Source organism: Manacus candei, unplaced genomic scaffold, assembly GCF_025592945.1.
Source record: "Manacus candei isolate 608988 ecotype Guabito, Panama unplaced genomic scaffold, ASM2559294v1 h1tg000070l, whole genome shotgun sequence".
In the NCBI taxonomy this organism is placed as follows: Eukaryota; Metazoa; Chordata; class Aves; order Passeriformes; family Pipridae; genus Manacus; species Manacus candei.
This window is the reverse complement of record NW_026138118.1, coordinates 2,310,730-2,331,952: the sequence shown is the minus strand read 5'-3', so window position 1 is coordinate 2,331,952 and position 21,223 is coordinate 2,310,730. Positions and strand designations below refer to the sequence as shown.

At 60.5% G+C, this 21,223-nt stretch overlaps 3 protein-coding genes and 1 non-coding gene across 6 annotated transcripts; 2 read left to right on the top strand and 2 right to left on the bottom strand.

Moving 5' to 3' along the window:
- The first annotated feature begins 271 nt into the window (after nucleotides 1-271).
- Nucleotides 272-1,933, top strand: LOC127479810 (ras-related protein Rab-39B-like). Its single transcript, XM_051807241.1, has 2 exons — nucleotides 272-486; nucleotides 1,392-1,933. Exons 1-2 carry the CDS (start codon nucleotides 272-274, stop codon nucleotides 1,822-1,824), a joined length of 648 nt encoding a protein of 215 aa, XP_051663201.1. The 3' UTR covers nucleotides 1,825-1,933.
- Nucleotides 1,934-3,126: 1,193 nt separating this feature from the next.
- Nucleotides 3,127-9,614, bottom strand: TAF12 (TATA-box binding protein associated factor 12). 3 transcript variants are annotated; one of them, XM_051807236.1, is made up of 7 exons: nucleotides 9,540-9,614; nucleotides 8,380-8,525; nucleotides 6,554-6,805; nucleotides 5,354-5,431; nucleotides 4,519-4,633; nucleotides 4,262-4,350; nucleotides 3,127-3,596 (listed from the first exon to the last, which is right to left on the bottom strand). In XM_051807236.1, exons 2-7 carry the CDS (start codon nucleotides 8,446-8,448, stop codon nucleotides 3,561-3,563), a joined length of 639 nt encoding a protein of 212 aa, XP_051663196.1. In that variant the 5' UTR covers nucleotides 8,449-8,525; nucleotides 9,540-9,614; the 3' UTR covers nucleotides 3,127-3,560. The 3 variants fall into 3 exon arrangements, with proteins under 3 accessions (XP_051663196.1, XP_051663197.1, XP_051663198.1); XM_051807237.1 differs by lacking the exon at nucleotides 8,380-8,525 and having other exon boundaries at nucleotides 9,540-9,609; XM_051807238.1 differs by lacking the exons at nucleotides 8,380-8,525; nucleotides 9,540-9,614 and adding an exon at nucleotides 7,356-7,688.
- A 359-nt stretch (nucleotides 9,615-9,973) lies between these two features.
- Nucleotides 9,974-10,101, top strand: LOC127479904 (U11 spliceosomal RNA). The gene has a single exon (XR_007907710.1). It is a non-coding gene; the product is annotated as a U11 spliceosomal RNA (small nuclear RNA).
- Nucleotides 10,102-10,395: 294 nt separating this feature from the next.
- LOC127479771 (discoidin, CUB and LCCL domain-containing protein 1-like) lies at nucleotides 10,396-21,071 on the bottom strand. Its single transcript, XM_051807165.1, has 15 exons — nucleotides 20,945-21,071; nucleotides 17,981-18,202; nucleotides 15,284-15,421; nucleotides 14,828-14,879; nucleotides 14,572-14,644; nucleotides 14,317-14,450; nucleotides 14,142-14,179; nucleotides 13,825-14,019; nucleotides 13,048-13,172; nucleotides 12,798-12,966; nucleotides 12,598-12,690; nucleotides 12,340-12,430; nucleotides 12,164-12,201; nucleotides 11,887-12,003; nucleotides 10,396-11,178 (listed from the first exon to the last, which is right to left on the bottom strand). Exons 1-15 carry the CDS (start codon nucleotides 21,054-21,056, stop codon nucleotides 10,814-10,816), a joined length of 1,962 nt encoding a protein of 653 aa, XP_051663125.1. The 5' UTR covers nucleotides 21,057-21,071; the 3' UTR covers nucleotides 10,396-10,813.
- Nucleotides 21,072-21,223: the final 152 nt, after the last annotated feature.

The following is a 21,223-nucleotide window of genomic DNA, read 5'->3' as shown; positions in this document are numbered from 1 at the left end:
GTCACTGGGAAAATGGGAGCAGGAACACCCGAGTGGTTCCAGCTGGATGGAGCCAAAATAAAGGGAGTGAAGGGGCTCCAAAGGGGCCACCCCTGGGAAAATTGGGACCAGGAACCACATCCAGCTGGATGGAGTCAAAATGAAGGGAACGAAGGGGTTCCAAACCAGCACCCCCGGCTCTGGGAACGCCTCCTGGGTGGAGGAGCTCCCTGCCTGCCCGGACACGCGCCCGGCGTGGGGGCGGCGGGGCCCGGCACCGGCGGAGGCACCGATGGAGCCGCGGTGGCAGTACCAGTTCCGGGTGATCATGCTGGGGGACTCCACGGTGGGGAAATCCTCCCTCCTGCGGCGCTACACCGAGGGCACCTTCCTGGACGCCGTCAACCAGACGGTGGGGGTGGATTTCTACGTCCAGTTTGTGGAGCTGGAGCCGGGGCTGAGGGTGAAGCTGCAGTTCTGGGACACGGCCGGGCAGGAGAGGTTCAGGTGGGTCCGTGGGGTGGGGAGGGGTGAGGGAGGTGGGTGTCCCACCCTGGATTTGGGGTGGAATGATGTGATCCCGACCCCAGGGAGGTCCTGGATGGGGCTGTGTTCCCGCTGGTCCCTTTGGTGGGGGAGCCCCCTGTGTGAAGAACCAGCCAAAGCCGAGGGAAAGGAGCACTTGGTTCAGCTCTAAAGGGGGGGTGGGCCCTGCTCCAAGCACTCCTCTGTCCCACAGCTGCAGAGGGGTTGGGGAAGAAGCTGGGAGCCCACTGGGAGCTGGGCAAAGTGGTTTCCCAAAGTGGTTTACAGCTCAGATGCCAGGAGCCTTCACACCTCACTGTGTGGCTGCCACTGCTGGCCAAGTGGCTGCTGGGGACAAGGGAACTCAGGAGATGTGGCTGCAGGGGTAAGAGAGCTCCAGGACTGCGGCTGAAGGGGAGGGAAAACTCCAGGACCACGGCTGCAGGGGTGGGAAAGCTCACAGGGACAGGAGAGCTCCAGGACCGTGTCTGCAGGAATGGGGGAGCACTGGGTCATGGCTGCAGGGCTGAGGGAGCTCCAGGGCTGTGGCTGCAGGGACAGGAGAGCTCCAGGACCATGGCTACAGGGCTGGGGGAGCCCCGGGGACTGTGGCTGCAGGGACAGGAGAGCTCCAGGACCATGGCTACAGGGACAGGAGAGCTCCAGGACCATGGCTACAGGGCTGGGGGAGCCCCGGGGACTGTGGCTGCGGGGGACAGACAGGCTTTGGTGGCCGAGCAGGGACAGACCCTCCCTTGGGGCCCTCCCTGACGCACCCAAAGGGCCGATTCTCCACCCTCTCCCTGTGCTTCGGGCGGGGGAGCTGCAGCCCGAGGTGGCACAGGCGACCCTGGGGGGGCCACTCACCCCCTTTTCCCGGCCTCAAGGTCCGTGACTCGCTCCTACTACCGCAACTCCGCCGGGGGGATGCTGCTCTTCGACCTCACCAACCGCGCGTCCTTCGAGAGCGTGCGGCGCTGGCACCGCGACGTGACCGACACGGTGCAGCCCTCCCGCGTCGTCTTCCTGCTGGTGGGGCACAAGAGCGACCTGGCGGGGCAGCGCCGCGTGGGCCGCAGGGAGGCCGAGAGGTTGGCGGCCTCGCTGGGCGCCCAGTACGTGGAGACCTCGGCCAAGGACGCCTCCAACGTGGCGCTGGCGTTCCGGATGCTGACGGTGGCCATCTACCAGGCGCTGCAGACGGGGAGGTTGGCGGCCGGCGAGGCGTGGGACGGGGTGAAGAGCAGCGTCCCCCTGCCCGTGCCGCCCAAAGCTCGGCTGGCGGAGAAGGAGGAGAAGAGGAAGAGGTGCTCGTGCTAGAGCTGGGGACACGAGGGCTGGGACGGGCTGGGATGTGCCCCCCCCTGCTGCACATCGGCTTGCCAGGACAGGGTGGCAAGTGCTCTCTGTAATTAACTGTAATTGTTAAACGGTCTAATTTTAACAGTTTAGGGCTCAGTGTGGGAGATCTGGTGGTTAATGGAGCGGTTTTCGAAAGGACAGGGAAATAAAGTAGCAATGAAATAAAATGAACGTTGCAAGGACCCTGAGGCATGGCTCGTCCTCTGCACATTCCAGTGATCAACGTGCCCAGGACTGTGGCTGCAGGGACAGGAGAGCTCCCGGGACACGGCAGCAGAGACAGGAGAGCTCCAGGGTTGTGGCTGCAGGGACTGGGGAGCTCTCATTCCTTCAGCTGCAGGAAGCTCTTGGTGCTCCCTGCCTGCTGGGTAATTGTTTTGTAATCATGGGGCTGTGCAGGTTTGGCCATCACACAGTGATCCCAGAGATGCAGCAGGAAGGAGCAGCACGGGAGCACTAAACACCCCTGGTCATCCCTCTGCCTGCCTGTGTTTCCTGGGGAAGCAGCAGTGCTTAGGCTGCTCTTGGAAAGGGTGGAATGCCCAGGTGAGACTTCAGGCACCAGCAGAGGTGGGTGTCACCCCATTCCCCTCCTCTCTCTCCTGTACTGACCAAGTCCCAAATCATAAAGCCCTAAATTCTTTAAATCTTCCCAAATACAATTAGAAATAAAAGATTTATTATGTAACTCGGGTAATATCTGATTATCACTCTGGCTCAGGACCTGCCTGAGTCAAAAGCAAAAATCCTTCTGGTCTAGAAGGGGCTGGAGGGGAAGCCACAGAAGGAGAAGCTGAACTTGGGTTGCTCAACCTGGAGCAGAGCAGACTGAGGGCAGAGCTCAGCAGGGGCTGCAGCTCCTCCCCAGGGGCAGCTCCGATCTCTGCTCTGGGGGAGCAGGGACAGCACCCAGGGAACGGCTGGAGCTGTGTCAGGGCAGGCTCAGGTTGGATCTCAGGGAAAGGTTCTTCCCCCAGAGGCTGGTTGGGCACTGCCCAGGCTCCCCAGGGCAGTGGGCACAGCCCCAAGGCTGTCAGAGCTCCAGGAGGGTTTGGACAATGCTCTGAGGGACAGGGTGGGATTGTTGGGGTGTCTGTGCAGGGCCAGGAGTTGGACTGGATGATCCTCGTGAGTCCCTTCCAGCTCAGGATATTCCATGATTCTGCTCCCTTTAAATCCCCAGGAGAACTCCCACCAGTGACACAACCCCTGCCACCCCTCTGCAGTGCTGCCTGAAGAGCACGAGCCCGTGCCAGGAGCTTAGATTAATAATTTCTTTATTCATGTAAAACAAACGCAAGTATTTATATAAACACTGACATTACAAAGTACTGGAGCAGGAAGGAGGAAACAAAAACCTCTACAGATGCTTCTAATACTGTCCCACACACGACCAAACGCTCTGTCCCTTGGGTAATCAATCACTTGTACGAGAAACCACTTTCAAGTCACAAATAAAAGTCTCTCCTTGAGACACGTCGCGCTCTGAGGAGGAACAAGGAAAGGGGCAGAGAGTGTTTTTGGCAGATCTCCTCGTAGAGTCAAGATATTGCTGCACCATTAATAAAAAATAGATGCTTCTCTGTAAAGCACTAAAAAAAAAAAACATCCCACGGGTGACATCGTGGAGGCTTCAGTGGAGAGGCAAAATATCCCAAACTGCACTGGCGGCGTCTCCCAGCTCTGCCCAGGGGCTATTTCTTGGTGGTTTTGCGGATCAGTGCCATCCTCTGCAACAAGGAAAGGGAAAAATGTGGGAAGCTGAGCAGCTCAGAGCAGGTGACTGCCCAAACCAGCTGCAGCCGTGCAGGAGAGAGGCATCCCAGATGCTCTGGGGACGCTGCCTGACCTGCTCCCACACAGGTCTGTCAGGTCTGCTGGAATCCTAATGGGGTCCCAGGCTGGAGCCAGAGGAGAAGGAAGTGTCTGTGCTGCTCCACTCGGCACCCCGGGGCAGTGGGATCAAACCCCACCTCAAGGCCCCCCCTCTGTGCCCAGTGGGAGCTGCAGCATCACCCAGGAACCCTCCAGCTCCTTCCTGGCTCTGACTGTGCACTTCAAAAGCAATGGATTAATTCAGTTTAAAGCAAAATTAAAGGTGTTTTCAGTCCCTTTGCACAAAGACAGAGACAAATCTGCCAGGGGCAGCTGAGAAGTGCCTGTGTGCAGCTCCCAGCTGGTTTTAACCCTCCCAAGCTGGGCTGGCCCTCAGACTTGTGCTCTTAGGGCACAGTCAGCACTACAGAGGAGCCACAGCAACCTCAACCCTCTCTGCACTAACAGGCCAGGAGGTTCTGGGAGTCATTTCAAGCCCAAACCACTTGGAGGAGGCCACAATTTCACCACCTTCCCCGTACCAGCCACGTGATTCCCAGCATTGTGAGGGCTCCTTTACCTGTTTGTGAGCTTCTGTAGTGCAGGCTTTTTTGTAGGGCCTGATTTCTTCAGAACCAAAGCCCGGGATCCACATGTTCCACTGGCGCTCTGGAATCACAGAAGGCTTTGGGTTGGGAAGGACCACAGAGCTCATCCAGTTCCAACCCCCTGCCACGGGCAGCGGTGCTTTACCCAGCCCAACACCACAGCCTGACTTCTTGAAGTGCAACCCTGGGTCTCAGCTGAGGGGAAAAAACACAGGTAAAACTCACTCACCAAGGTGCAACTGGACGTCTTTGACCTCCAGGGTGTTGGACTTGCGGTGCCGCGCGAGCTGGCAGGCGGCGGTGACCACGCTCTCGATGAAGTCATCGGCGATCTGCAGCAGCATCTGGGGGGAACAAGGGCCACAGCCAGCCTGGTCAGCTCAAATCATGTGGGAGGGATGAAAACGAGCCCTCAGAAGTTGGTATTTAGAAGCGTGGAACGCTCCGAGTTGGAAGAGACCCACAGGGATTATGGAATCCAACCCGCGGCCCTGCACAGACACCCCAACAATCCCACCCTGTCCCTCAGAGCGTTGTCCAAACCCTCCTGCAGCTCTGGCAGCCTTGGGGCTGTGCCCACTGCCCTGGGGAGCCTGGGCAGTGCCCAACCAGCCTCTGGGGAAAGAACCTTTGCCTGAGATCCAACCTGAGCCTGCCCTGACACAGCTCCAGCCGTTCCCTGGGTGCTGTCCCTGCTCCCCCAGAGCAGAGATCGGAGCTGCCCCTGGGGAGGAGCTGCAGCCCCTGCTGAGCTGCACACCAAGTGCCCTCAGCCACTCCTCATATGGCCCCTCCTCACCCTTCACCACCTCAGTGTCCCTCTTTTATGTCCCTCTATTATGGTTTTTGTATCTTTTCTGTATCGTGGTGCCCCAAACTGTGTTTCCCCCAGGACTGTATTTCACAGCTTTTTGCAACAGACCCATTTTGGCACCGGGACACAGAAAGACAGGGATGCCTGAAGGCTGCAGGAGAACAGAGAGGTGTCAAATGAATCGTGGAAATGTCTGTGAAAATGCCCAGATTAGCTCTTTCTGCAGCCCCTGCCGTGGGTTGGTACCCACCTCCTCCACATCTTCATCCAGCTGCTCGTTGGGATCCACCTCACGCACCAGGTCCTGCAATTTCTTCTTGGTTAAAACCTGAGGGTGTGGGAGAAGAAGGATTTACTGCCCTGCTCCAGCAAAGCAGCAGCACCGCCACAAACACCCCCTCCCCTGTGCTCCCAGGGCCTGAGTCACACTGTTGACACAGTTTATCACCTCAGGAATGGCAGGGATAAGGAATATCAGGTGTTAAGGAGTCATTTTGGAGCACCAGAGGTTGCTCTGGGCAGAGAGGGGAATGCAGCAGCCAGGATAAATATCTCCAGCACCGAACTGGCACCAAAATGCTGCTGGCAAGGGTGGGGGGAAAAGCAAAACTACAACTTTTAAGAGGAAGAGAGCAAGTGTAAGCAACATATCAGTGACTAAAGCTGTGCTCAGGGCACGAGGGAAGTATTTCCATGGCTCTAGTGCTTATCAGCTTTAGTGCTTCTCATGGAAAACAGAGATAGGTGAGTGCTGGGTTATCCCAGGGCAGCAGCCAAACGTGGCAGGGAGCAAAAACCACACTGGGCTTGACCAACAGGATGCTGAGTCTTAAAAGATCTGGATGGAAGTTGTCAGCCTGCTCGGGTGATCCAGGTACAGGTGGGAAATTCCTGCCTTTCCTGGTTCCCTCGCTGCTGTGCCTGTGTTTGTGGGGGGGTCTGGTGCAATTCCTGAGAGCCTCAGTGAAGCCATAAGGGAGCAATCCCAGGGCAGCAGCTTGTTTCATGCACATCAAAGCCTCCAAAGGTTGGAAGGGACCTTAAACCCACCTTATTCCACCCCCTGCCATGGGCAGGGACACCTCCCACTATCCCAGGTTGCTCCAAGCCCCGTCCAACCTGGCCTTGGACACTTCCAGGGATGGGGCAGCCACAGCTTCCCTGGGCAACCTGTGCCTCACCACCCATTTCCCCCCAAAATTCCTCCCAACTAAACCCCATTTAAAAAGAATTTTCCCCCAATATACATTTTCCTGAGACTGCAAAACCCACAGCATCCATTCCACCGGCCTGGAAGCAGCTGGAAGAACTCCAGGAAGAAGTTCTGCTCACTCAGTAACTGATACTCTAACAGACACAAAGTATTTGCTGGTGATTTAAGGAGGGAGAAAGGAGCCAGGGGCAGGGCTGAGCATCATCCCTGTTGTCCTGGAGTCAGGGATGGAATTACCTGGTTGCTCTCAGGGCTGAGCCTGCCCCCTCCACTGGGTGTTCCAGGCATCTTGGCCACGGTGGTGCTGTTGGCCATGGAGCTCTGGGGGGGGGTGCTGGCTGGCTCTGGTTTGATGGAGGAGAAGTTGGAGAGGTTGATCAAGGTAGAAGGGCCAAACTGGTTCATAATCTGCTGGGCTTTAGATTTTAGGTCATAAAGCTTGTCCAGGTCCTGCTTCTTCTTGGGATTGTGGGGACCCAAACCAATCAACTGGGAAAGGAAAGGAGAGCCAGGGTTAGAGGCAGACAGGGAGTTCAGTGGGGTGGACAGGTCTTTGTCCTGAGAAAACTGGAGTTTATAGAAGATCAGGAGTCTCTGGACACAGCAAGAAGGGAGAAGTGATGTTTAAGTAGACGAGAAAACCTTCCCTGGTGTGTGGAAAATGAAGTTTGCCAGAAGCACAGGCCAGTGACAGCAGCACTGACCCACCCACCCACTCACCCCTCGGGCTGAACCCCCCCACTCCCACCCCACTCAGGGCCTTCCTGAGCCCACTTCCCACAGCCAGCTTTGAGGAACAGGCCACACAGAGCAGACTGAAGTGCAGCAGCACAGGATCCCTCATCCCCACACTGCAGGGGTCTCAGGAGAAGGCAAGGCTCAGCCTCCCTGGAGTCTCATTTTTGGCAGCACCAGGCTGCCAGCCCAGCCTGCAGCGACCCCTCCACGTGGGACTGACACCAGCAGGTCCATTTTGGGGGCTGAGAGCAGAGTCTGGGAGCTCAGAGGGGCAGGAACACGTGTGTGTGTGTGCCCACACCTGCCCATCGTTCCTCCTGCACTGGGCAACCAACAGCCACAGGAAAAGGACTGGGATTTATGGAGCTCCTGAAGGTGAACCAGAAGTGGGCTGTGGCTACACAGATCCTCCAGGTGCCTGAAGTTTCTCAGGTTCTTGGTCACAGACTGATCGGCTCCTCCTCTGTTCCACGGCTGGGAGGCTCTAAAGCCCAGGCTGGGTGAAGTTTTGCTCTGTCCTCACTTTGCTCCATGACAGGAAACTCATGCAAACCCTGCACCTCCCACCACAGGCAGCAGGGATGGGCCTCTCACAGGGAAGGAGAGTTCAGGGAATGGTTTGACGGCAAAACCCCTTGTGGAAGGGACAGAGGTGGGTGGAAAACAGCAGCTGGGGCTGAACTTACAAAAGAAGAGTCTGTTTAACCAGCTTTACAGGACGTTCACACAGAGTGTCTGCCCCCTGAGCCACAAACAGACATTTCCCCCTCATCAGAGCAAGCCTGGTTAGTCTGGATTAGTTAAACCCACACCAGAAAGCACACAGGAACACTCAGAGGCAGCTGCTTTAGTGCTTCACTCCAAGGCACACTCATGCACCTGCAGACATGGATTTATACCCCAGACACCCTCCTGCACTGCCCTCAGCAAGTCTCCAGCTCAGTTTTAACTGGATTAATGATGGAAAACCAGGGCACTCACACCCTGAACCCCCTCAGCTGTACTTGGGGCCGAGGAGCTCAGCACAAGACCAGGAGGGACCTCCAGTCTCGGTTTTAGCTGGAGCTCATCTCAGGCTGTTTACCCCACTCCTCACTTCCCAAATCCACCCAGCACGAATTCCTGCCCACCATGCAGGGCAGGGAGCACCCAAACCCCGGGGCAGAAAGCCCCAGAACCCTCAGGAAGAAGCACAAAGTGGTTTTGCTGGTTTATTCCAGGATCTTACCGCACCCTCCGTGTGCTGCCAAGATCCCTGGACACAAAACCCGCGGGATGAGCAGGTTCCCAGGGCAAATCCCACATGCCAGCCCCGTTTTACTTACAGCTATCTGAGTGTCTAGATCTTTAATTACATCAGCAACTGCTGTGGGCCCAGAGGGTGCAGAGGCCATGGCCCACAGCCTTCCCAGGGTGTCACCAGCCAGCAGGACCTACTCTGGCCTCCTCCTCTTCCACACAACTCCCAATCCTACAGGAACACCAGATATTTTTTTTGGTATCACCCATCCTTTATCAGATGCTGAGAGGAAGCAGTTTCACACGTTGTCCTCACTACAGGGCCAAAGGTTTCTCTGACAGATCACACAGTGGCTGTTGCAGAGGAGGAGCATCCCACAGGATCCTGAAGAAATATATGGCCAAATTCCTCCTTCTTCTGCCAGGAAATGGGAGTATCCTGGTGCCTGCTGGCGTGCAGGTGAGCCCAGGCCCCACAGCAGCAGGTCCCTCCAGGGCAGGAGATTTGAGGGCAGTGACAACTGGGACTGGTTCAGCTCTGGGGCAGCACAGGGTTAGAGCTGCAACTAAAATCCATGTTAATGCCTAACAGCATATTCCCTGGAGGGCTCAGGGGGCTCCCATTTCCATCAGTCACAGTGATTTTCACATCTAAATACAACCACAGAATCATGGAATGGTTTGGCCTGGAAGGGATGTTAAAGACTACCCAAGTTCCACCCCCTGCCATGGGCAGGGACACCTCCCACTAGCCCAGGTTGCTCCAAGCCCCATCCAACCTGGTCTTGGACACTTCCAGGGATGGGGCAGCCACAGCTTCTCTGGGCAACCTGTGCCAGGGCCTCACCACCTTCACAGGGAAGAATTTCTCCCCAATATCCCATCTATCCCTGCCCTCTGGCAGTGGAAAGCCATTCCCCCTTGTCCTGTCCCTCCATCCCTTGTCCCAAGTCCCTCTCCAGCTCTCCTGGAGCCCCTTTAGGCACTGGAAAGAGCTCTAAGTTCTCCCTGGAGCCTTCCCTCCTCCAGGCTGAACACCCCCAGCCCTCAGCACTCAACACCCCCACGGGGATGGGACCGAACTCCCTCCCCGTGCTGAGCGCGCCGGGCGCCGCGGAGGCAGCGCGAAGGTCACCGAACGCCACCGGCACCGCGCAGCGCGCCCGCCCCGGGGCCTCCTCCCACACTTGCAGCCGTGCTGAGCCCCCCGGAGGCTCCGTGAATCTCGCCCGGGTCCCCCCCGTACCTCCCCATGACCCGCGGCCGCTCCGAGGCCCCGCCGCGCTCCCTCCGCCGACACCGGGGCAGCGCTTCCGCTTCCGGGCGCGCCTCCGCCAATCGGGGGCGCGTCCGCCCCTGCGCGCGCGCGCCTCCGCCAATCGGGAGCGCGTCCGCCCGTGCGCGCGCCGAGGCGCTCCCGCCAAAGGTGCCCCCCCCCTTCCCAACTCCCAGCATGCCCCGCGCGGTTTGCATAGCGCCGGCCATCGCAAACAGCGCGGAAACGGCGCTTTTTTAAGGTGAAAAGCAGCACGAATGGCGAAAATAAAGGGAGAAACGTAGGGAGAAAGGATGACAGAACAGAGGCACACGCATCGTTTAGTCGGTCGTTCCCGTGCCTCGCCCTGACCTCAGCGGCGCTCCGGCGCTTTGCCGTGCGGGGAGGGCGCGGGCCCACCTTTTAAAAAGGGCTTCTGCCGTGCGTGGCACGGGGGGGCCTCGCGCCGCCCCCGCGGAATCGACATCAAGAGATTTCGGAAGCACAATTTTTGTGAGGGGGGTCGCCGGTAACCGCCCGTTCCGGCGCCCCGGTACCGGCAGTGTGGAACGGCAGAGGCGAGGGGGAGAGGGACGGGGGCTGGATTACTGGGGTGGCTCCGGCAGTGCCCCAGTGGGCCAATTCCGGGGCCGCGACCACCCCTCGGTATCGGGCGGTGCCTGCGGTACCGGGACTCACGAATATGTGGGACGGTCCCTGTGACACCACGGACCAGTGGGTGATGCGGGACGGTCGCTGCGACATCCCGGCTATGCGGGATGATCCCGGACCGGCAGGATGGTCCCTGTGACATCCCGGGGCATGCGGGATGATCCCGGACCGGCAGGATGGTCCCTGTGACATCCCGGGGTATGCGACACTGATCGCTGTGACACCGCAGACCGGCGGGAGCAGAAGGACCATCCCTGTGACACCCCGGACAGGCAGGACGGTCCCTGTGACACCCCGGACAGGCAGGACGGTCCCTGTGACACCCTGAACCGGTGGGAGCAGAGGGACCATCACGGTGATGCCTCAGAACGGAGGGACCACCCCTGTGATACCCCACACCCGCCGGGTGACCCAGGATGATCGCTGTGACACCCCGGACCAGTGGGAGCAGCACATACATGCATCTATCTATATAAATATATATAATATATATATTTAAATAGGATTATTCTTAAAAAAAGCCCTCCGGGGACCGCGGGGAAGCTCCCTCCCCCGCGCATCCTCCCCCCCTCCCGGTACCGTGCTCCCCCTCCTCACAAGGCTTCGTGATACACGTGTGCGAGGGGACCGTCCCCGCGGGACCCCTCGGGGCAGGGGCTGCCAGTCCGCTCCTCCCCGGGCCGCGGGGCGGGGCTCCGGTACCGCACCGGGGGGCACCCGGGGGGCCCCGCGATGCCGCAGGGGCTGCGGCGCGTCCCGGGGGGCTCGGGCTCGCTGAAGGGTGTGGCGTACTCGGGCTCCGGGGGCAGCGGCTCCGCGTACTCGTGGTGCTTCCCCGGCACGTCGTAGTGGCTCAGGACCAGCGGCAGGGTGTAGCCCTCGTCCGGGAGCGGCTTGAAGGTGGAGGGACCCGTCTGGCTGCTGGGGCTCACCTGCACCAGGTCTGGCTCGGCGTACTCTGAAAGGGGGCTGCGCGGTCAGGGGGGCGTGGGGCTGGGACGGGGGGGTGGGGGGGGTTGAAAAAGTGGGCGAGTTTGGACCCCCGGGGCTGGGAAAAGCTGTGCCAAAACCAGGGGGAGGATGCCCGCCCCATGGACCCCACATCCCTCTGCCCCAGCACAGAGAAGGGCTCCTGGTGCCACCTGGCCACCCTCCAATACCCACGGCTGTGACTGAGATGGAATTTATTATTATTATTATTATTACTACTACTACTACTACTACTACCATCTGCTATTATTGTTGTTATTAATATTATTATCATTGTTATTTATCATCCTTATTATTAATGTTGTTCTTATTATTTATTATTATAGCTGTTATTTATTACCCATATCACTATTGTTCTTATTATTTAGTAATAGTATAGTTATTGCTGTAATTATTGTTATCATTGCTGCCATTGTTATTATCCTTATTTATTATTTATTATTCTTTATTACTGTTTATTATTCTGTTATTATTATTATTGTTACTACTATTATAAAATAATAAGCCCCCAAAGGGTCTCCCTTTTGCATAGGACTGTGATGCAGGAGGGGTTGGACCAGAACGGGAAGGGGAGAGGAATGGACACCCCAGAGTGTCCCCAGGGTGCAGTGGGGGAGACACAGTCCTGACTCTGGGCTGGGGGACCTGTTTGCCCCCCACTGTTTGTCCCTGTTACCTGGGGAATGGGTCCGGCTGAGGTCTCCTGGTGCAGGTGCCGTGGGGAAGGAGGCCAGGCTGGGGGGCTGCAAGCTCTGCAGGGAGCACACCTGGCTTGACTCCAGCTTGGGGTACCCTGGGCAGGGAGCAGAAACCCCTGTTTGTCCCAGGCTGTCACCTGGACAGTCCCCCCAGGAAGGGGATGGCTCTGGGCTCAGCAGCAGCACCAGTTAAACCAGCTGCACCCTGTGGCCCACAGGACTCCTGGTTCTGGGGAGGGCTTGGGGACCCTTTACCTTTTGTGATCCCACAGTTCAGCTCTGCTGCTGATTTCCTGCCAAGGGGAGAAGCAAGGTGGGGTGAGGGGTCCCAGGCACCTTGTGCCCACCATCACCCACCTCCTCACACCCACTGAGTGAGCAGCTGAATGAAGGTGATGCCGGGTAAAAGTGGGGGGCAGGATGGGACCCACCTTTTCCTATGGCAGAGGAAAGCCAGGAGCAGGAGGACGGAGCAGAGGAGCACGAAGCCACCAATGAGCAGCATCACCAGCAGCGTGGAGCCTGGGGAGGGAGGGCACATCAGCCCATCCCACCCCTCCGCACCCAGGGGTGCCAGGAGCCCACTCGGGGCCCCCAGAAGAGAAAATCAACGTGTTGTCACAGGGGGATGAAGCCCCAGTGGCACCGGGAGCACCACAAGACGATGCTGTGCCCCCCATGGCACCCACCTGCCTTCTCCGGGTCCAGGGCAATGCCAGGGATGGGGGTGTGGGTGGACAGGCGGCTGGTGGGCACAGGGACCTCCTTGGGGACACTGGGCACTGCGGGGCAGAGCGGGGACCTGACTGTGGGAGCAGCACTGGGGAGGCAGCGGTCCCGGGAGGGATGTTTGGGATGGGGGGGTGTGGGATCCTCAGGAAGGGCTCACCATAGGGCCGGGGCGCACGGACCCGTGCCAGGGGGCAGCCCACCAGGGCCACCTTGAGGGCCACGCGCTGATGCCACCTCTGGGGTGTGACCCGGACGTAGCGGGCAACGATGGGGGGGATGAAGGCGTTGGAGACCTCCCCGTGGCTGTCGGCATTTCCTTCGAAGACCTGGAGAGGGCAAAGAGCTGCCAAAGCTGAATATCCACAGGCAGGGGGTCTCAGCCCCTCTGCTGTCCCCTCCATGCCCACCTTGTCCTCCTGGCTGGCACTGCCCCTGTAGGGTTTCCAGTTCTTCCCGTCGCGGCTGGAGGAGACCCGGTAGGACGTCACGTAGTAGTCCCGTAGCTGCTCGGAGGAGCCCTTTGTGATGATGCCTGTGGGTGCAGGAGGGGGGTCCCCCCTGTCAGTCACAGGGTGTGGGACTGGGGAAGAGCTCGGGGCAGGGCTGGAATAACCCCCATCTCTTGGACATCCACACTCCAGCCGGGAAAGGAGGAGGGCAGGACATCACCCAGCGGAGGGGGGTCCCTCTGACCCCGGGAAGGGGTTTGGGTGGCAGATTCCAGCGCGGAACCCCCCCCCTCCCCTTCCGCCGCTCTGCTCCCAGCAGCCGATAACCTCCGGCCCCGGCTGCCAGCCCCACATTCCTCCCTCCTCCAGCCTCCGGGCGGACAATGTGCCCATTTTCCTGGCCGGCCGCCGGCGCACAAAGCCCCCGCTCTGGGCAGGCTCCGAAGCACAAAAGGCGCTCGCTGGCACCAGATGCAAGAGCATAATATTAACTTGTTCGTCCCAGAAACTGCTGCGGATGAAGGAAGGGGGGGAAGAAGGGACAAAAAGGGGGACAGGGCACAGCCGGGGGGGGAGTTGATTTGCTTTGTATCCCAGTAAAACCATGACACAAGGAGCTCCAGTGCGTCCTGGGAGTTGTGGGGGTGTGGTGTTGTGGGGATCAACGGGGCTGGCACCGTGTCACCACAGTGGCCAGGGTGGAGCAGGGACACGGGCAGCTGTTGTCCCCCTCACCTGTGACATTCCTGCGGGTGCCCAGGTCCAGCTCCAGCCAGGCGATCTCGGCGCTGGGTTCGGCTGCCCAGGAGTGGCCGGCGGTGCCAAGCGCTGCCCGTTCGGCCACCCAGGCCCTGACCTGGCCCAGCACATCCACCTCGTGCCACCAGGATGAGGCGTTGAAGGCGGCCACCTCCAGCACATCGTCACAGGCTGGGGACAGGAGGCAGCAGGCTGGGAACTCAGGACCCCCAACCAGGCGTGGCACGGGGGTGGCACTGGGATTGGCAGCCCAAATAATGCCTTAATTTCAGGGGGAGTGGGACAAAAAATACCTTTGTGGAATATGAGTCGCTTCTCGGAGAGGGATCCCCTGTGGGGAGGGAAGCAGGGGCAGCATCAGGCTGGTGAACAAGCCCCGGGGGGTTTGCAATCGAGGGCTGGCTGTTCCATGGGACAGCACAGGCGGCTCCCACAGCCGGGCGTGGGGTGCAGCCCCTGCTCACCCACCTTTTGGAGTGGAGCCCGTTGGCAAAGGCTGACTCGTAGAGCGTGATCCCCTTCTCCCGGGACAGCGTGACCTGCCCGCCCAGCTCGTCCGCGATCACCCCGGCGTGCACGGCGGCCTTGCACAGCACCGAGGTCTGCAGGGAGCAGGGGGTCAGAGCAGCCCCCACAGGGCACCCCGAGGCCCAACCCACCCCCTGGGGGCTGCTGGGGGTGCCAGGCAGTGGCCACACGTGCTGGGGACTGTCCCACACTTACGTCCCGGTAGCCCTGGCTGGGGTTGCCCCAGATGTCCCCATGGATGTCCTTGCAGCCTGCAGGGCAGTACACGCTGAAACGCACAGCAAGGGGGGGTCAGGGCTTGCTCTGCCCCTCTTCACACCCTCTCTGTTCCCCATCCCACTGCAGCTGCACCCCAAGAGCCCTGGGAGAGGGATGGGGTGAAACCAGGGCTGATGGGAACTGCCGGGGTGGGGACACCAAAGCAGGACCACTCACCCCCCTGACCACTCACCTGATGTGCTCCTGGGTGTAGTGGGTGCCTCGAACCAGGCAGGAGACCAGGTCTGCAAGGCAGGGACACCCCAGGGTGAGGGACCCCCACCCACCCCACAACACCCACCCACCTCTGCCCAAGGGCACCCCATTCCCATGCCCTTCCCAACCAAATCCTGCTCCACATTTGGGTTTTCCACCCCATATCCCCATGTGTGGAGGGGTAGGGAGAGGTGGCCCTTTGGTCCCTGCAGCCGTGCCACCATCCAGAGTGGCTCTGTTTGATATTGGCCACCTGACCTGGGGGTGTCCCATGTTGTGCCCCCAGTCAGGGAGAACACGGATATTCAGGGCAATGGGAGCCCACCCAGGGGTCAGCAAGGAGCTCCCTCCACCTCAGGCCGTGCCCCCCTCCATGGGCCAAGACACATCCTGGGGGGGGGGTCTCTGCACTCCCAGGGGATGCCCCCCTCACCTGGGTGCTGAGAGGTGGCATAGGACAGGAGGAGGCCTCGCCCTGAGCGGTGGCTGGTGCTGTTGAACAGGACGGTCACAGAGCTGGAGTTTGTCACCAGGAGCGGGGCAGAGGGGACGGAGTTCCTGCAGTAGGGCCCTGCCGCAGGGATGGGGCCGTGGAGAGGGTTGGGGCTCCCTGGGGACAGGTGAGGGCACACAGACCCCAGGGTTTCACCTCCCCCGGCTCAGCCCTCGCCAGGGCTGGGGGAGCTCAGGCATTTAGGTCCTGGGATTGTCCCACACCCAGGGTGGCCCATCCCCAAGGTAATCCCAGCCCCAGGGTGCTGAAGGGTCCCCATCTTGAGGGTGGCCCCATGCCCAGGGTTGTCCCACACCCAGGGTGGTCCCATGCCATGGGACCTCATGCCAGGGTGTCCCCTTGCCCAGGGTGGTCTCATGTCCTGGGGTGGTCCCATACCAGTGTGACCTCGTGCCAGGGCAGTCCCAGCCCCAGGGTGGCCCCACACCCAGAGTGGCCCCATCCCCAGAGCAGTTACATCCATGCCATGGGAGGACCTGGGTTGCAGCCCCCCCTGATTGCTCCCTCCCCTCCACACTGTCCCCCCACAGCCACAAGCAGCACGGGGGGGGACACACAGCCCCCAGATGAGGGCATGGGAGCTGGATCAGGTTCCTGGGGGATACCCCAAGATGTCTCCTGGGATGGCATGAGCGGCCACCAGCCCTTATGGGGACCGGCCACCACATCCCCCACTGCCAGGGTTGGCACATGTGGCATGACCCCACGGGACCCCGAAACAGGGGCTGTGTCCCCTCCCCATCTCCCCTCTCACAGACGCTGCCAGAGCTGCCTCCTAAATCCCACCCCCATTTAATCCCCATTAATTTGCAATCTCCATCTCCCTGATTAAAACTTCGGCTTAGCAGGCAGGCGGGTTCCTTAGGGACATCCCTGGTCCCAGCTGGGGACCAGAGGTGGCCCCAATCCCCGGACTGCCATCATCCCACCCACCCCCCCATCGCTCTGCTCTGTGTCACGTCCATCACTGGGGTCTCGGGGTGCCCAGAGATGCTTTGAGCAAACCCCATTCTTGTCTGGGGGACACGGAGCTGTGTCCCTGTGTCCCCATGGGGCTGGTGGTGACACCTCCCGTGGTGACACCACGATGTGGGGTCGTGCCGTGCCTCAGTTTCCCCCCATCCTGACTTGCACCCTCCCCCTGCCTGGGGTGAACTGAGAGCCCAGGGGACATGGGACATGCGTGTGCAGGGATGTCACAGGGTCACAGACATGACAGGACGGGGGGGCTCTGCACGATATGCAGATGAGATGCAGATGAGACACGTGCAGATTTCCCACCCACTGCCCCGGGTCGCTGCTGCCACGTCTGCACGGCTTCTGGGGACACCCCGGGACCCCTTGGCTGAGCCCCAGGGCTGGAGGCTGCCACTCCCACGGGGACCCAGCCACGTCTCCAGGCAGGATCAGGCCAGGGGCCAGACACTGGGGCTGAGTCAGCGGGAAGGAGCCCACGGCCCCCGCCTGCTCCGGCCACTTCCCGAAAAACATCTGGGACTCCTCAAGGGCCGGCGCCGGCTGCAGGAGTGGGACCCCAGCCCTGTGTCACGCACTGGCACGGCCCTGGTGAGGGCATCCAAAGGGGCTGTGGGGGCCTGGCCACCTCCTCCAGCCCTCCAACACCTCCCCCAGCCTCTTGGGAGCATCATTAGGGGGTCCCCCCTGTCCCACATTGCTCCGTCTCAGCCTGGGCCAGAAGGTCTCTTGGCTTTGGGGACAAACATGTCCCATGGGGTCAGGGACCTCACATGCTGTCACCCCTCTGGATACCACCCCAGAAAGGGTGAAAGCCCTGGAGAACAGGGAGAATTCCCAGTCCCAGGAGCAGATGTGGGTCCACGCTGGCTCCCTTCCATCCTGTATTTCCTGTTGTGTCCCCTGCCCCTCACCAGGGTTGCTCCTCCATCCCACCTCACCCGTGATGCTTCCCCCCACCCCCTCAATACATTTTCCCTGGCACCCATCATGCTCCTGGTGCTGCCAAATCCCTCCAAGACCATTAAATCTCTCTGGGAAAATCCTGGAAGCGCTTGGGCAGTGGCTGGGCCGATGGAATTAATTCATCAGCAGCTGCATCTGGTCCCAACTGCACATCTCCCCCCCTCCAGCTTGGCAATACCCCCCTTCCTCAAATACCCCCATCCTCAAATATCCTCCTCCTTCGATAATCCCCTCCTTGGGTACCCCCCTCCTCAGATATCCCCATTCTCAAATATCTCCCTCCTCGGATGCCCCCTGTATTTGGGTACCCCCTTACTCAGGTACCCCCATACCTGGATATTCCTCTTCCTTGGATAATGCACTCCTCAGATAACCCCCTGTATTGCGTACCCTCATCCACAGGTTATTTCCCTCTTTGGATAACTCCCTCCTCAGACATTCCCCTTCCTTGGATACCCTCATCCTCAGATACCCCCTTCCTCAGATACACCCCTCCTCAAATACCCCCTTCCTTGGATACCCCCTCCTCCCCTTCCCATGACAAAATCAGATAAAACCCCAAATTTTCCCAACACTGTCCCTACACAGGTCACTGACATCACCCCCCCCACCCCACCCCCAGCCCCTGGGTGGGCTCTGCCTCAGCTTCCCCTCCCCATGGGACCTCCCCCTTACCATAGGCAGTGCCAGCCTGGGGGTCTGAGAGCAGCAGGGAGCTGTGGGCACAGTGCTCCGAGGGTTCCAGATCCACGTCCCCAAACGCCAGGAGCAGGGAGGTGCCATGGGGAGCCTGGAGCCGCCAGCGGCACATGGTGTGGTTGGGGTACGTGCCCGGGTAGTTCTTGGAGCTCAGGGTGCCACTGTGGGGTGCCAGCAGTGTGTGGCCACAGCCATTCCCTGTGGAGACACCGGGAAGGGCTCAGCTCCCTGCTGCAGTGTCCCCCCCTCGGTGTGACCCCCCCCTCAGCACCTTCAAATGGGTTTTCCTAGTCCAAAACATATTTTTTTTTTTTTGGGTGGATTTTCTGGCCATTCCCCTGCACTGGGAGGGGGGGGTACTGGTTCGCCAGCAGTGCTTAATTTTCAGGGAAGCCTTCAGCAGTAGATCTCCTTTTGAAAATTAAAAAAAAAAAAAAAAAAAAGGCAAGCAGCACTGCCTTTTAACCAGTTCATTAAGTAACATAACTCCAGACATCTTAGGGGGGAAAGGGAGGGGTTCCTAGATTCATCCCTGAAGCTGCCTCAGTTTCTCCCCACAGCCACCCAGCACTTCCAGCTCCTCTCTGTCCCCCAAGCCAGGAGAACCCCAATTTGGGGGGACACAAAGGGATTCAAGGAGGAAATCCCCCCATCCATGGGGCTGTACAGCACTGGGCAGCCCCCCAGGACCCGCCTTGACCTTGAGCACGACCTTGGGCAGCTGCATCCCCACTGCCTCCTTCCCAGGGCGATGCCAGACCCACCACAAAAGGGGCTTTTCTCTGAGCTCACCGCCCCCAGGCACGAGGGAACATCCTGGAAACGAGCTGAAAGCGCCCGGTGTTGGGATCCAGACGGGACTTCTGGGCAGGGTTGGGATGCAGGGAAAGAGGGGAAGCATCGCTCAGCCGCTCTGTGTGGGCTGGGGGCATGTGGGGGTCCAGTGCCCACCCTCTCTCCGCCTCCCCAAAAAGCTGCTGCTCCTGCCAAGCATCCTCCTGGCACAGCCAGAAAGAAAAGGGATGGTGGGCAGGGTTTTGCCCAGCCTTGGCTCCCCTCGCCGTCGCCGGGAGACGGCACAAAGTGCAGGCAAGGGAAAATCCTACAGGGATGAAAAAGGGGGAGCGCCGGAGGTGGAAGATGCCAGCCCCCCCCACGGAGCCCCCTCCCTCCTCCCCAGCCTGCGGGAAGGGCTGGAGGCCAAACTGGGGGGGTTCATCCTGTGGGACCGGGAGAAATCCCCAGTTTTCCCTCTGGATGCTGCTGGAGCAGAGCTGGGAAGGATCAAACCTTCCAGGACTGAGGGTGGTGGAGGGGCAGTGGGGACCCCAGGGCTGCCGGGACAGTGGCTGCCAGAAGGGCTGCTGTGCTGGGGGGAGAGAAATTCGGGGTATTTCGGGGGAGTTTCCAGCAAGGAAAGGCAAAGCCGTTGGGATCTGCACGAAAAACCCTCCCTGCCCGGGATGGCCAGACCCCAGCGAGCCCAGTCGGGGGTCTTGGATGGACCCCCTCCAAGCTCCATCTCCACGCTGGTGGGTGTGGAAGAGCTGGGGGGATCCATTCCAGGAAAAAAAAAACACCCCGGGAAAGGAAATCCTTGTTAAAAACATCCCGAGTGTGGCCAGCGCGTGCCGGGAGGGAATGCCAGAGATAAGCCACGCCAGAGATAAGCCGAGAGCTGCAGACACTCCTGGGAATTGGGCTCCGGAGATGCTCCGGAGGGGCCAGGAACAGCCAAGACAGAGCCACGGGGGACTTGCCCTCCCCTCCTCCCCCAAAAAAACCCTGAATTGCCAAAAAATGTGGAAACTGGGTTTCCGGCGGGTGAGGGCGAAGTCGCGGCCGGGCCCCCGCTGGGCTCATTCCTGCCAGGGATTTGTTTGTTTTCTCACAGGATGCAGGAAAGACACAACAGGGCGATGCTCCGGGAAAAGCCCGGCACACTCCCGCCTCCGTCACGCCGCCGGCCCCGGGAAAGTTCCCCCGCGTCCACCAGCGGGTCTCGGATCCGCTGGAAACCCAGTGCAGGATGTGTCCCAAAACTGGATGTGTCCCAGCCTTGGGGGGCGCAGCGGGATTGTGCCCCTGGTCATCCCGCCCTGGCCCCGTGCCTCAGTTTCCCTTCGCTGGGAACGATGCCTTGGATGCCCCGTCCTTGTCTCTCCTCGCTCTGGGATGAGCTGAGGACAAGCGGCACCGGGAAACATCAACTTCGGGATGAGGTCTGGGTGAACATTCCCTCGGGGTCGTCCTGGACCCCGCGGGTGCAAATCCCACTGCTCCGCGGCATTCCTGGGATGGAGCCGCTGCCCGGCTCTCCCGACTGCGCACCGGGAGCGCCAGCGATCCTCTTAACCCGGGGATTAGGGGATCCTGGAGAAAGCCCTGGGGGCGGGACGGAGCCGGGACCCCCGGGACCGCTGGGACAGGAGGCACCGGGAGTGGGGACAGAGGGAGTGGGGGGAACAGGACCGGGGTGATGAGAGGGGGTAGGGGCAGCGGGGAGCTCGTACCGGAGAAGGGGGATGGAGCGGACCCCGTCCCGTCCGGTACCGGGACAGAGGGACGGCAGGGACGCGGATCAGGACCGTGACAGAGAGATGGATGTGCTCCATCCCGCCCGGTACCGAGACAGAGGGATGGACGGGGCTCCGTCCCCGATCGCTGCTGGAGCAGAGGGATGGCAGGAACTTCGTCCCGGATCGAGACCGGGGCAAGCACACCGCGAGGACCCTGTCCCGGTGCGCTCCGCTCTGGACACAGCAGGGACCCGTTCCCGGGAGCCCATCCCGGAACTCACCAGGACAGAGAGCAGCCCCGTCCCGTTCCCCATCCCATACCCAGCCTTGCTCCCCAATCCGGCGAGCGAAAGGGAAGCCCCGGGAGTTGCCGGTGGGACCAGGGAATCCCGGCGCCGGCGCCCCCCCAACCCGCACTCACCGTCCTGTGCGGCGGCCGGGCGCAGCCCCAGCGGGCCGAGCAGGAGGCAGCAGCGGCGGAGCAGCAGCGCCAGCGCCAGCGCCCGCGAGGCCGCCCCGCCGCCCGCCCGCATCCTCCTCCCGCCGCCGCCGCTACGGCCCCGCCGCGGCCCCGCCGCGCCACCGCCCCGGCCCGCCCCCTCCGCCCATTGGCTGCCTCCGCCCTGCCCTGCGTTGCTATTGGGTCATCTCTCTGTCAGCCATCCGCCCTTGCCACACCCACCAGGTAGAGCCCGCCCTC

Bases quoted from the DNA above. Each gene is read 5' to 3' on its own strand.
- LOC127479810 (XM_051807241.1), top strand. From the start codon at position 272: ATGGAGCCGCGGTGGCAGTACCAGTTCCGGGTGATCATGCTGGGGGAC. The intron at 487-1,391 runs GTGGGTCCGTGG...CCCGGCCTCAAG, and splicing joins GCCGGGCAGGAGAGGTTCAG to GTCCGTGACTCGCTCCTACT.
- TAF12 (XM_051807236.1), bottom strand. From the start codon at position 8,448: ATGGCCTCTGCACCCTCTGGGCCCACAGCAGTTGCTGATGTAATTAAA. The intron at 6,806-8,379 runs GTAAGTAAAACG...TTCCTTTCCCAG, and splicing joins ATCTAGACACTCAGATAGCT to TTGATTGGTTTGGGTCCCCA. The intron at 3,597-4,261 runs GTAAAGGAGCCC...TCCTTGTTGCAG, and splicing joins CTACAGAAGCTCACAAACAG to AGGATGGCACTGATCCGCAA.
- LOC127479771 (XM_051807165.1), bottom strand. From the start codon at position 21,056: ATGCGGGCGGGCGGCGGGGCGGCCTCGCGGGCGCTGGCGCTGGCGCTG. The intron at 14,645-14,827 runs GTGAGTGGTCAG...TGTGCGTTTCAG, and splicing joins TACACCCAGGAGCACATCAG to CGTGTACTGCCCTGCAGGCT. The intron at 14,451-14,571 runs GTAAGTGTGGGA...TGCTCCCTGCAG, and splicing joins CCAGCCAGGGCTACCGGGAC to ACCTCGGTGCTGTGCAAGGC.